This window comes from Saccoglossus kowalevskii, chromosome 17 (genome assembly GCF_978046115.1).
Source record: "Saccoglossus kowalevskii chromosome 17, keSacKowa6.1, whole genome shotgun sequence".
Classification (NCBI taxonomy): domain Eukaryota; kingdom Metazoa; phylum Hemichordata; class Enteropneusta; family Harrimaniidae; genus Saccoglossus; species Saccoglossus kowalevskii.
In genome coordinates, this window is record NC_140657.1 from 32,673,506 (window position 1) to 32,687,617 (window position 14,112).

Here is a 14,112-nt window from a genome sequence, read left to right on the forward strand (position 1 = left end):
ACGCCAAGGAGCTGGCGCCACCAATCAGCGTTGCTGTATCAGAAATGTGAACGTCTTGGGTCATCACAGATTAAAACAATGGCGACATGTAGCCTTTGCGCTGATTCACTGGGAGTCAAGAACAGAAGGTCTATATTTGTTGACATGTTTCCAAAATTTTTTATTCCAACATTGAAAATTGTCTGTGGGCAAGTGGATGAAGCCTATGGAATGTTCAAATGTTTGTGCAAACCATGTTTTAGTAAACTGACAAAACTGTTAAAACTGATAACATATCGACTTGCTTGATCCGGTTTCGTTGCAAGAAACACATCATTTCCCTCAGATACAGCACTAAGCACTTTCTTTTGATGACCAATAAGCTCATTCACAGAACAACAAGCTAACACGTTCATTTCTATATTCCAAAATTGTAATTTTCAATGTAAAGTATTGTGTCATTTCTATCATGAGTTCTGATTGGGTAATGCAAATGAGCCCAAGTGAATCTTATAATTATTTGAGGGCATGCGACATACAGTAAATTGTGGTGAAATCTGCCAAGGGTCAATGTTGAGGCTTATTACATCTTATTTCTGTTGATACTAGACCAGCCAATTATTCACTATGCTGTTGGTGCATATTACTTAAATATTTTTGGCATGAATAACATTTCCCCTAATTCCAACGGGGACTATAGCTTTAACAATGACTTGTTTCACTTCATTTCCTGATTTGTTAAAAATTAATGTTCAAGGCCAATGGTAAAGTACTCCATGATGTAGTGCAAGGTCTGATTATGGGCAATGTCATATTAAGATGTTGATACTTAGCTTTCTGCTCTATACGGATATAACACCAAATATTACTGAACATACATGTATCATGGAACAATGACACATTGCTATGCTTTAATGCCAGTTTTTTGTCTTTTTATGGTATTTCTATTTGAAAATTTGGAACATGTTCTTTCTCCTAAATTTTCATTATGAATATTTACTCATGCCCACACATTGAAATGCAATTTTTTTTATTCTGTAGCAAATGTTTGTAGCAGTATAGAAGTACCACACAATGGTAACAAGGTCCACACTACTTCAGTAAATGGTGAAGTTGGCTATATAATTGGTGACAAAGTACAGTTTTCATGTAATCCAGGGTTTGATCTAGTTGGTGAAAATGAAATAACCTGTGAAGAAGATTTACAATGGTCACATGATGTACCAACATGTAGAGGTAAATTTAGTGCAAATTTTGCAATATTCTTTTGAATTTCAACAAGCAAGTAACAAAATAACAATAAATACTCACCAAAAGTACAATGTATGTGGCTACTGACTGTTTTTACTCCGATAAGGGTTTTAGACAGGCACTTTTCATTTGTCAGCTACTAGTATAGCTAAGGGGTAGAACTCATTACTTGGGGGTATCATAGATTTTATATTAAAGTGCCTGTGAAATGGCTGCTATTTTCACGCCTAAAATTATCCATTGATACATAAATATTATTTTTTTATGTTTCTAAGCATGAATTATTTTTTTAAGCGAAAAAATGTGTTTTAAACTCAATCTACGGCAACTTTATTTTTGTGTATTTTAAAACGAGGCTCCTCATTAGCTTCTTATTTGCATACAGAAATTCCCCTTGTGACGTCAGAAGGGGAAGTCGAATGGCATCTTGCATTGCCGATACGTGTAAATAAGGCAAATGCAGTTTTCTCGTCTTTGACTAAATTTTCACTTATGAACTTGTTCGCCAAGGAGAAATGGACCATAATGAACACATAGTATCAATTTTTGTTGCATGGGGTTGAGTTAGATGCGAAATATGTTCGTTCTGGTGTAGCTGGTCACCGTGATCGTCAGCGGCGCACGTTTGTACACTGTCGCTGGACAAAATAGAATTTGACGTCGGAATTATCTCGTTAATTTAGCAGGTTACTAGGTACTTCACTAGACTTTTTTATTTCATCGATTGTCTGAGTAAAACTTTCAAAATTAAAATAAAAGAGAACATATTTTGACATTCTAAACATTAGACCATAGTGATCACTATAAAATAATTTAAATAACGACAAATCACAGTTACTAAATAAATGACAGCTGCGTGGAAATAAATTGAAATTTTGTTGAAATAGGTGAACGCGTCGGGTCTCGACGAGGGCAAGTGCGTTAAAAGCGGCATTTAATTGGATAACAAAAATAATCGAGATCGACACACATACAGATAAATTCAGAGTGGATTCGAGTTAGCGTGATCCATGGTGTGATTGTCATAATTATAACATCATATTAAAACTTTATTTGGTGGAAACACATTGACCAAGCCCGGATTCTTATTTCAGAAATTATTATGCAGATGAAGCTGCAAGCATGGAGGTAAAAAAAGAACAGAGGTGTGAATTCGACATTCAACACAAACCACCAAACAATTCAGAAACTTTTAGCCTTCGAAAATGAAAACAATTAGCAGTGTGTAAGGGCTGTGTAATTTCCTGTTTGTCCGACGCTCCGTTTTCATGTCACTGTCAAAATTATTGCTACCTTTTACTTAACAGGGACTAAATGGTCTCTATAAAACGATAATCAGGATTGCAAAAAAGTCAACTCATTTGAAACACTTGCCAGACGTCTCTCTCTCTTCTGAAATCCGCCTCGGTGATCATGGTCCGGAATCTATTTCTTTCAAAAGTGTTGTGCCAGGTTTATGTTGTCGGCGTTTCTCTTTAAACCTACCCGGTAGTATTTTTTTTTCATGGACGAGGACAGTTTTTCCAAAATGTGAGGTTAAGTGGCTTTCGTCCATTGATGTCGCACCTTCGGATCGATTAGAAACGTGTGAATACATACACTATGACTATACGTTTCACTGCTTCTGCCCACAACACAACATCTAAAAACTCTTTCTCTCAAAAAAAAAAAAATAGAAAAACAAAGAAAGAAAAAAAACGCCGACTGAAAAATGTATATCGTTTAAAAGTATACTGAATGACCAGTGTTATTACGGCTCAGGGGTATGACTTCCTCTCACATTTTGGCATTTGGTGGCGCACTTTCGGCGAGAGTCGAAAATCCGGAAACAGTCAACCGTTTCAGGATAGGTGGGCGTGGCTACAACACGAGAAATATCCCAAATTTACTTAGATACAAGTGATCATTTTCAGCAAAAAAATCAATAACTGCCCATTTCAGTGGGATACAGATCTATAAATGGGAAACGTGAGGGTGGGCATTGCACAGGCACTTTAAGCTATAGCGAAGGAGTAGAACTCATTACTAGGGTATCATAGGTTATACATTAAGCTATAGCTAAGGGGTAGAACTCATTACTAGGGTATCATATGTTTTATATTAAGCTATAGCTAAGGGGTAGAACTCATTACTATGGGTATCATAGGTTTTATATTAAGCTATAGCTAAGGAGTAGAACTCATTACTAGGGGTATCATAGGTTTTATATTAAGCTATAGCTAAGGGGTAGAACTCATTACTATGGGTATCATAGGCTTATATTAAGCTATAGCTAAGGGGTAGAACTCATTACTAGGGGTATCATAGGTTATACATTAAGCTATAGCTAAGGGGTAGAACTCATTACTAGGGGTATCATAGGTTTTATATTAAGCTATAGCTAAGGGATAGAACTCATTACTATGGGTATCATAGGTTTTATATTAAGCTATAGCTAAGGGGTCGAACTCATTACTAGGGGTATCATAGGTTTTATATTAAGCTATAGCTAAGGGGTAGAACTCATTACTATGGGTATCATAGGTTTTATATTAAGCTATAGCTAAGGGGTAGAACTTATTACTTGGGGTATCATAGGTTTTATATTAAGCTATAGCTAAGGAGTAGAACTCATTACTAGGGGGTATCATAGGTTATACATTAAGCTATAGCTAAGGGGTAGAACTTATTACTTGGGGTATCATAGGTTTTATATTAAGCTATAGCTAAGGAGTAGAACTCATTACTAGGGGGTATCATAGGTTTTATATTAAGCTATAGCTAAGGGGTAGAACTCATTACTAGGGGTATCATAGGTTTTATATTAAGCTATAGCTAAGGGATAGAACTCATTACTATGGGTATCATAGGTTTTATATTAAGCTATAGCTAAGGGGTAGAACTCATTACTAGGGGTATCATAGGTTATACATTTAGCTATAGCTAAGTGGTAGAACTCATTACTAGGGGTATCATAGGTTTTATATTAAGCTATAGCTAAGGGGTAGAACTCATTACTAGGATATCATAGGTTTAATATTTGGCTATAGCTAAGGAGTAGAACTCATTACTAGGATATCATAGGTTTTATATTAAGCTATAGCTAAGGGGTAGAACTCATTACTATGGGTATCATCTGTTTTATATTAAGCTATAGCTAAGGGATAGAACTCATTACTATGGGTATCATAGATTTTATATTAAGCTATAGCTAAGGAGTAGAACTCATTACTATGGGTATCATAGGTTATACATTAAGCTATAGCTAAGGGGTAGAACTCATTACTATGGGTATCATAGGTTTTATATTAAGCTATAGCTAAGGGGTAGAACTCATTACTAGGGTATCATAGGTTGTATATTAGGCTATAGCTAAGGGGTAGAACTCATTACTAGGATATCATAGGTTTTATATTAAGCTATAGCTAAGGGGTAGAACTCATTACTATGGGTATCATATGTTTTATATTAAGCTATAGCTAAGGGGTAGAACTCATTACTAGGGTATCATAGGTTTTATATTAAGCTATAGCTAAGGGATAGAACTCATTACTGTGGGTATCATAGGTTTTATATTAAGCTATAGCTAAAGAGTAGAACTCATTACTAGGGTATTATAAATTTTATATTAAGCTATAGCTAAGGGGTAGAAGTCATTACTTGGGTATCATAGATTTTATATTATGCTATAGCTAAGGGGTAGAACTCATTACTAGGGGTATCATAGGTTATACATTTAGCTATAGCTAAGGGGTAGAACTCATTACTAGGGGTATCATAGATTTTATATTAAGCTATAGCTAAGGGATAGAACTCATTACTTGGGGTATCATAGGTTTTATATTAAGCTATAGCTAAGGGGTAGAACTCATTACTAGGGTATCATAGATTTTATATTAAGCTATAGCTAAGGGATAGAACTCATTACTTGGGGTATCATAGGTTTTATATTAAGCTATAGCTAAGAAGTAGAACTCGTTACTATGGGTATCATATGTTTTATATTAAGCTATAGCTAAGGGGTAGAACTCATTACTATGGGTATCATAGATTTTATATTAAGCTATAGCTAAGGGGTAGAACTCATTACTAGGGGTATCATAGGTTATACATTTAGCTATAGCTAAGGGGTAGAACTCATTACTAGGGGTATCAGGTTTTATATTAAGCTATAGCTAAGGGGTAGAACTCATTACTAGGATATCATAGGTTTAATATTAGGCTATAGCTAAGGAGTAGAACTCATTACTAGGATATCATAGGTTTTATATTAAGCTATAGCTAAGGGGTAGAACTCATTACTATGGGTATCATAGATTTTATATTAAGCTATAGCTAAGGAGTAGAACTCATTACTATGGGTATCATAGGTTATACATTAAGCTATAGCTAAGGGGTAGAACTCATTACTATGGGTATCATAGGTTTTATATTAAGCTATAGCTAAGGGGTAGAACTCATTACTAGGGTATCATAGGTTTTATATTAGGCTATAGCTAAGGAGTAGAACTCGGTACTAGGATATCATAGGTTTTATATTAAGCTATAGCTAAGGGGTAGAACTCATTACTAGGGGTATCATAGGTTTTATATTAAGCTATAGCTAAGGGGTAGAACTCATTACTAGGATATCATAGGTTTTATATTAAGCTATAGCTAAGAAGTAGAACTCATTACTATGGGTATCATAGGTTATACATTTAGCTATAGCTAAGGAGTAGAACTCATTACTAGGGGTATCATAGGTTTTATATTAAGCTATAGCTAAGGGGTAGAACTCATTACTATGGGTATCATAGGTTTTATATTAAGCTATAGCTAAGGAGTAGAACTCATTACTTGGGTATCATAGGTTATACATTTAGCTATAGCTAAGGAGTAGAACTCATTACTATGGGTATCATATGTTCTATATTAAGCTATAGCTAAGGGGTAGAACTCATTACTAGGGTATCATAGGTTTTATATTAAGCTATAGCTAAGGGATAGAACTCATTACTGTGGGTATCATAGGTTTTATATTAAGCTATAGCTAAGGAGTAGAACTCATTACTAGGGTATTATAAATTTTATATTAAGCTATAGCTAAGGAGTAGAACTCATTACTATGGGTATCATAGGTTTTATATTAAGCTATAGCTAAGGGGTAGAACTCATTACTAGGATATCATAGATTTTATATTAAGCTATAGCTAAGGGGTAGAACTCATTACTAGGGGTATCATAGATTTTATATTAAGCTATAGCTAAGGGGTAGAACTCATTACTAGGGGTATCATAGGTTATACATTTAGCTATAGCTAAGGAGTAGAACTCATTACTAGGGGTATCATAGGTTTTATATTAAGCTATAGCTAAGGAGTAGAACTCATTACTTGGGTATCATAGGTTTTATATTTAGCTATAGCTAAGGAGTAGAACTCATTACTATGGGTATCATAGGTTTTATATTAAGCTATAGCTAAGGAGTAGAACTCATTACTATGGGTATCATATGTTTTATATTAAGCTATAGCTAAGGAGTAGAACTCATTACTTGGGTATCATAGGTTTTATATTAGGCTATAGCTAAGAGGTAGAACTCATTACTATGGGTATCATAGGTTTTATATTAAGCTATAGCTAAGGGGTAGAAGTCATTACTATGGGTATCATATGTTTTATATTAAGCTATAGCTAAGGAGTAGAACTCATTACTTGGGTATCATAGGTTTTATATTAAGCTATAGCTAAGGGGTAGAACTCATTACTATGGGTATCATAGGTTTTATATTATGCTATAGCTAAGAGGTAGAACTCATTACTATGGGTATCATAGGTTTTATATTAAGCTATAGCTAAGGGGTAGAAGTCATTACTATGGGTATCATATGTTTTATATTAAGCTATAGCTAAGGGGTAGAACTCATTACTATGGGTATCATAGGTTTTATATTATGCTATAGCTAAGAGGTAGAACTCATTACTATGGGTATCATAGGTTTTATATTAAGCTATAGCTAAGGAGTAGAACTCATTACCAGGGTATCATAGGTTTTATATTAAGCTATAGCTAAGAGGTAGAACTCGTTACTATGGGTATCATATGTTTTATATTAAGCTATAGCTAAGGGGTAGAACTCATTACTATGGGTATCATAGGTTTTATATTATGCTATAGCTAAGAGGTAGAACTCATTACTATGGGTATCATAGGTTTTATATTAAGCTATAGCTAAGGAGTAGAACTCATTACCAGGGTATCATAGGTTTTATATTAAGCTATAGCTAAGGAGTAGAACTCGGTACTAGGATATCATAGGTTTTATATTAAGCTATAGCTAAGGAGTAGAACTCATTACTGTGGGTATCATGGGTTTTATATTAAGCTATAGCTAAGGGGTAGAACTCATTACTATGGGTATCATAGGTTTTATATTATGCTATAGCTAAGAGGTAGAACTCATTACTATGGGTATCATAGGTTTTATATTAAGCTATAGCTAAGGAGTAGAACTCAGTACTACGATATCATAGGTTTTATATTAAGCTATAGCTTAGGGGTAGAACTCATTACTTGGGGTATCATAGGTTTTATATTAAAAGTTATAAGGTAGTAAGGGTTAGATATAGGTTTAGTATCATTTCTATGGATTTTCATTTGTAGCATCAAGACTGTTATGTGGTGATGAAGTCTGCTCTGAAGATGAAGTATGCATTGATAATCAGTGTCGGTGTTTACCTCCTGCTTACTGTTCCAATGAAAGACAACTTGTATGTGGTTCAGATGGAAATACCTATGGGAACATGTGCCGCTTAAATGCTACTAGGTGTTTCTATGGAACAGATATTGAAAAAGTATCTGATGGAATGTGTCCAGATTGTATGTATGTCTTTATATTCTCAGTATATGCTTGTATATGTGTCAAGAATGGATTATGTTAACATATTGCCATTGGAAAGCCTCCATTCCTTACTGCCATCATTTATTTTTTAGGTCTCTCCACAGTGAATGTTGTAGATTTTTGTGAATGGATTATGCACTTGGAATACAAATGACGAATAAATAGGAAGAGTTTAATTTATAAGTAATCTAGGTTTCATTACCTTTATCAATATTCATGAGTTTGTACAATATACAATAATGTCACTTCATTGTATATTTTCAGTAGAGCCCACAACTTCACTGAAACCCCTTGTTACATGCGCTCAGCGATGAATTCATTGTAACACTGTTACATTGTGGTCAAACAAAATTGTGTTTTGACAAATTTTGGCAACTTAATAAGCTGTATGCAACTCTTTTACACCTATATAATAATTTTAGGCACTTGATAAATATCTAGTTTGTTAATGGGAATCTTTGCAGTTACCCTGTCTGCGTCTGTGTTTGTGTGTCTATCCGTTTCACTGATATCTCAAGAATCGTATGTTGGTTTTTAATGAAACTTGGTGTATAGATGCTCTGAGCTAATGCGCATGTTGAAATTCATATGTATACATTAGCTGTTCCTTGACTGTTCCACTGATATCTAAAGAACCATTCATAAAATTGTGATGAAACTTAGTACATATATGCTCTGGACTAATGCACAGATGCGATCAGTTTTGGGTAAAAATCCATGCATGTAATTAACCTAATTTGCATAATGATTAGTAAATTTTTTGGCTTTTCCACTGATATCTCATGTACTAATCACCACATTTCAATGAAACATAGATACATAGGACGATGCACAGACAGATACGTGAAATACTAATTACCTAATTTGCATAATTAATCAATTTTCAGCTTTTGATATTTCAAGTACTCTTTCAGTGTAAGTCAATTTCAAGAACATGAGAGAAGTGTGATTAAATTTGTTTGCTATATAACTTAGGGGATGGGGAGATATTAGGTGTAAGGTCGTGTGTCACTTTCTCTGATTGTTGTTAATTTCATATATATGTTCATGCATATTAAGTAGCTAATTCACATATTCATTTTCTCATTTCATTCAGTGTAAGTAAAATTGCAAGAACATGAGAGAAGTGTGATTAAATTTGTTTGCTATATAACTTAGCGGGATGGGGAGACATCAGGTTTAGGGTCATGTGTCACTTTCTCTAATTGTTGTCAATATCTCAAGTACAAGTAATTTTTAATTATTTTCAATGTATCTCCATTACTCAGCACAGGGAGTTCTTTCTAAGCTTTCTTTGATTTTCTCACTTCATTCAGTGCAAGTAATATTGCAAGAACCTGAGAGCAGTGTTTGATTAAATTTGGGTCCTATATAACTTAGGGGGATGGGCAGACATTAGGTTTAAGGTCATGTGTCACTTTCTCCGATTGTTGTTAATTATTTAGATAGTTTTTGTATATAATAGCAATGATTGTTTATATTATGTATTCACACATTTTTTCTGCAGAGTTTAACTTTGATTGAACATGTTTCTAAAGTCCTCCATGCAAGGATAAATTTCAATACGTATAACCATTTTGTATTTTGTTAGATTCATGTGAGACACATGACTGCAACAATGATGAAGAGTGTTTTATAAATGAAAATGATGAACCAGATTGTCGATGCAAAGATTACTGTGATGATGACTTTGATCCTGTCTGTGCTACTGATGGGATTCTTTACGATAACAGATGTAAATTTCGTGTACATAGATGTAGGACTGATGAAGATATTGCAATTGATGACACAGGATCAAGTTGTGAACCAGAACAAGGTATTCAGTGAATATTGTATGTGAATTGATTTCAAGTAAAGGATTTGTACATGAACACAATTTGAAAAATAACTTAATTCTAAAATTATAGTTAAAAGACCAGAAGCAATACTAGACAATAGTGGCTCATGGCAACAATCTTGGCTTTACGGTTAATACATGTTATACTGTCACATCGCCTATACTTTTAATAACAGCTAGCAAATAGCTAATAGATGATTTTTTATCAGAAGAAGGTACCGTTTATATGATTGTGTATGTGACCAAGGGATAAATAAGTATGGACGACAGAGGTATAATTATCTGGTACAACGAATTCCCGTACTGAGTTTATTTACCAAGATTACACAGGAGAGTGACACTGTAAATTACAGGAACTAAAAACCTAAAAGATATGAAAATACAATAATTTACATTGAGTAAATTAACGATAATTCAAATAAAAAAAATACATTTCACACTAATACTGGAGTTGCCATTCAATGAAAGCGAACAAAAGATTAGTTAAAGCACATGTCAGGAACAAAGGTTTGCATGGTCATTGAAGCACATGGCAAGAACAATAGAAACAATCTACATACCCCGTCAGTTGGTCAAATCTAACAAATTCCACTCAGTTTGGCTTGTAGGAGTTAAAACTTTCTACACCGTTGAAATGAGCTGGACTCTGAACATTGGCAAACCAACTCCGGGCTGAATGGTTCAGTGGCCAGAGAGGTGAAAAGACGAGATGCTCCTCAGACGAGTCCAATTATGTTACTGACCCAAACTGACTTCTCAGTGCTGAGTTTCATGGGAAATATGCAAATTACTTCTAATCACTCATGTGTGCCTTTTTTTGGCAAATTCCATGATAACTAATAAATTAAATTACTGAAAATACACAAATCATATATCTTAAATAAATGGTTTAAATACATGTCTACATTATCAAAAAAGTCAGTAGAAATAATCAAAAAAATATTACAGATTAAAGAGCGCCCTCAATGGCCAACTTTACTTAGCTCACATGTACAATCTAACAATTTTCTAGATGTGTATTCATTTGTAAAGCTCAAATTGGCTATTAAATTTTCCACTTACAATGATTTTAAATTTATTTTAATATTTGATAAAATAAAACTAGTTCTCATTCATTTTGCCATATAAAAACAATTTTCTTGATTAACGTTTTAAATTATACAGATTCAGGGGCCATTGACCAAAACTGTTCTGTTCACTGTAGACTGTTCTCTAAGTTTTCTGCTTTATAATGGCAGCAAATTAACTGTTATTGACAACATTACATAATAATAACAATAATGGTTGAAAACACACTTTGTGCAGCATATATGTTTGAGGCGTTAGCAGAGTTCAAATATAGAGCATTACATTGGTGGGTCATCATTATTGTTAAAACACAGAACGGGTGCTGCGAACAGTACATTATACAGTTTGTTTTGTGAACTCCACTGTCAGTAAGTCAAAAGGAGCTTATCATACTACTGATTGATTGTTGACGACATCAAACTTTACATTTTTTACTTTTTCATGAAAACTGATTGATTTGACTGGTTGGCCCCATTGGTTTAGTTGTCTTACATGTAGGTGCCTTGAAAAATCTGATCATTTTGATTTTTAGTACACAGTACCTGAGATAGGCTTCTCTCAAATTTGCTCATTTCATGGAGATTGGGTATCTTTTATTTCTCTAATTTTAATGAATATTCTTGTAATTTTTAGTAAAAATTATACTACGACTTTTGTATTAAATATATAGGTACATTGTATCCCAGATGGATCTCTCAGATTTGTTCAGATTTCCTGAAAATATTTTCAGTTCTCTAATTTTGATAGAATATTTTGTAATTTTTGATAAAATGTGGCATTTTGACCATCCCAATTGCTTTGATATATTTTACATGTAGACCTTTTGGGTAGACCTCAGTCAGATTTGTTCATTTTGTTACGTCACATTCAGTTCTCTAATTTTAGTCGATACTTCTATCAATTTTGATTAACAATTTTGACTACTTAACTAATATGTAGGACCGCTCAGATTTGTTGATTCTTGATATCTTTAAAGAATTAAAATTCAAGCAGTATTACAGAGTACTATAAACCTTTTCCATACAATGTTTTATGGGCGATTAAATTATGTTGTTTTTGTGTCAGATGTATAATAAATAATAATATTTGGTATATATTTATTTTTTTACAGAAGATGTTGATGATTCATGTACAAGATCATGTAGTCCAGATACTGTATCCGTTGCATGTCAGCGTGTTGTGGATCAGGAATGTTTTGGTATGTTACACTATTAGCATTTTGGGTAGGGTTGTAAACAAAACATTTAGTAGAAGTGAAAGTTTCACTGAAATGTTTTGGATGTATATAACTAAAATAACTTTCATACGTTATATACCCCCTTCTGCAAAAATGTAATACAATGAATGAGTAAAGACTAAAGAACAAAAAAAGTACTCACTACAATATTTTATAGGATCTGTTTTCACCCTTAATTGTGTTATAATTATTACTATGGTACTCACTACAATATTTTATAGGATCTTTTTTCACCCTTAATTGTGTTATAATTATTACTATGGTATTAGGCTGACACATGTTTGCAATATTTATATGTTTGAATCTTAGATGTCAATGTTGATAATAAATTATTTGTTTCAAATTTCTTTTTATAGTTTTAATTGGAATACTTGATACTAAGTATGAAGATAATAGCCAAACCTTTTACGAAATTAATGTGACGCAAGCAGTTGGACACCAAAAACCTCCTGTTAATGGATCTCCTGTGTATCTTTATGGACCATCTAGAAAAGATGATGGGTGTCTTTGTCCGCCAATAGAAGAGATAAATAACATGTATGTTATATTTGGGTCAAAAGATAACTTCAGATTTATTGTTGAAAACTACAATTTTGCAGCTATATTAGATGAAGATATGTCAGAGCAATTGAAGAGAGAATGTGCTATATACTTTAGCAGTAATTAAAATAGTGATGAACAGACAGAGAAGTTGTGCATTGTGGTTTTCAATGACATATAATATATATAATATATATTTTGTTTAAAAAGTAAACAACAATAATGGTGCTACATGTATATCGGATTCTTAAAGCACTATTGAACAATTTATGTATGTTATATTTAAATAAGTCAATCATGAATTTTGTTATATTTATTGCAGCTGTTATTGCAATGCAAGGAAAAAAAGACATTTTTTATTCTTTTAGTCATTCACAAAATTGAAACACATAATTTTTCCGTTTGTTTAAAAAAAAATGATCAAGATCAGTAGCCATAACAAAATTGTTTGTTTGATCCAAAATGTGGAAAAAAGTTGTGGTGTTTGAAGACGTAATAGTGTCTCTCACATAAAAGAATTATGCAATCAATAAGATTTATAATGTTTTAAGCTTCACTGTGATTTCATAAAGGGCATTTTAAAACTATTAGTTTCAGATTCATTATCAAATCATTTTGATCTCTTAAGCAATTAGAGAATACCTAATTTGCACCTTACTATAACTGAGGGCAGCTATTGTGAATATGGCTTGAATAAAGAGACCAGATAAGAAACATTTTTTTTTTCAATTTTCTCCAAATCAAGAGAAAAAAAAACAAACTTTCACAGCCAAATGACCCATTGAGGTAGAATTAAGCCAACCAATGAAAAAACAATGATTGTGATCAAAATTTATTAGTGATTGTTTTTTTTTATATTTCATACCAAAACGTAATCATGAGTGAATAATAAGAAATGCTGGTGGAATTCTGATTCATAACATTTTTGTAGCCAACAAATTATGGTCAAGGGAGGGGGAAGGGGAAGTTGGATTGGAGTTTTTACTGTTACAGTAATATTAATTGAAGAACATGATTATTAAATAATGTTATAATGATAAATTCATTGTTTTTGTTATTTTGTGTTCAGCAAGTATTCAATCCTGAATTTTGAATGTTATTCCTCGTTCAGAAGCACTTTGAAAACGCAGAGTAGACCTGTGTGCGCGTCTGTCTCGCCTTGTATCCATTTGTTCGTACTTCTGTGCATGCTTGTGTCCAAATCTATATCTTAGACATGCCTGGACTGATTACATGGCATACATAATATGTAGATCAATTTGTTTCACGATCTGATTCAAAATGGCCAAATGACAGTCTTTTTTTATACTAATATCAAAAAGAGTGAACACAGCCTT

The 14,112-nt window shown here is 33.1% G+C and overlaps 1 protein-coding gene and 1 long non-coding RNA gene across 3 annotated transcripts in view; one reads left to right on the plus strand and one right to left on the minus strand.

Annotated features, from left to right (window-relative positions):
* LOC102801287 (complement receptor type 2-like) overlaps window positions 1-13,816 on the plus strand; it is a 91,698-nt gene extending 77,882 nt beyond the window's left edge. For both annotated transcript variants that reach the window (XM_085492405.1, XM_085492406.1), the window contains 5 exons: window positions 1,021-1,215; window positions 7,856-8,071; window positions 9,685-9,909; window positions 12,110-12,196; window positions 12,592-13,816. In XM_085492405.1, coding sequence (XP_085348531.1) covers window positions 1,021-1,215; window positions 7,856-8,071; window positions 9,685-9,909; window positions 12,110-12,196; window positions 12,592-12,902 — 1,034 coding nt within the window. In that variant the 3' untranslated portion in view covers window positions 12,903-13,816. The remainder of the gene's footprint in view (window positions 1-1,020; window positions 1,216-7,855; window positions 8,072-9,684; window positions 9,910-12,109; window positions 12,197-12,591) is intronic.
* On the minus strand, window positions 10,209-10,815 carry LOC144350723 (uncharacterized). The gene is made up of 2 exons (XR_013420327.2): window positions 10,491-10,815; window positions 10,209-10,294 (listed from the first exon to the last, which is right to left on the minus strand). It is a non-coding gene; the product is annotated as an uncharacterized LOC144350723 (long non-coding RNA).
* Window positions 13,817-14,112: the final 296 nt, after the last annotated feature.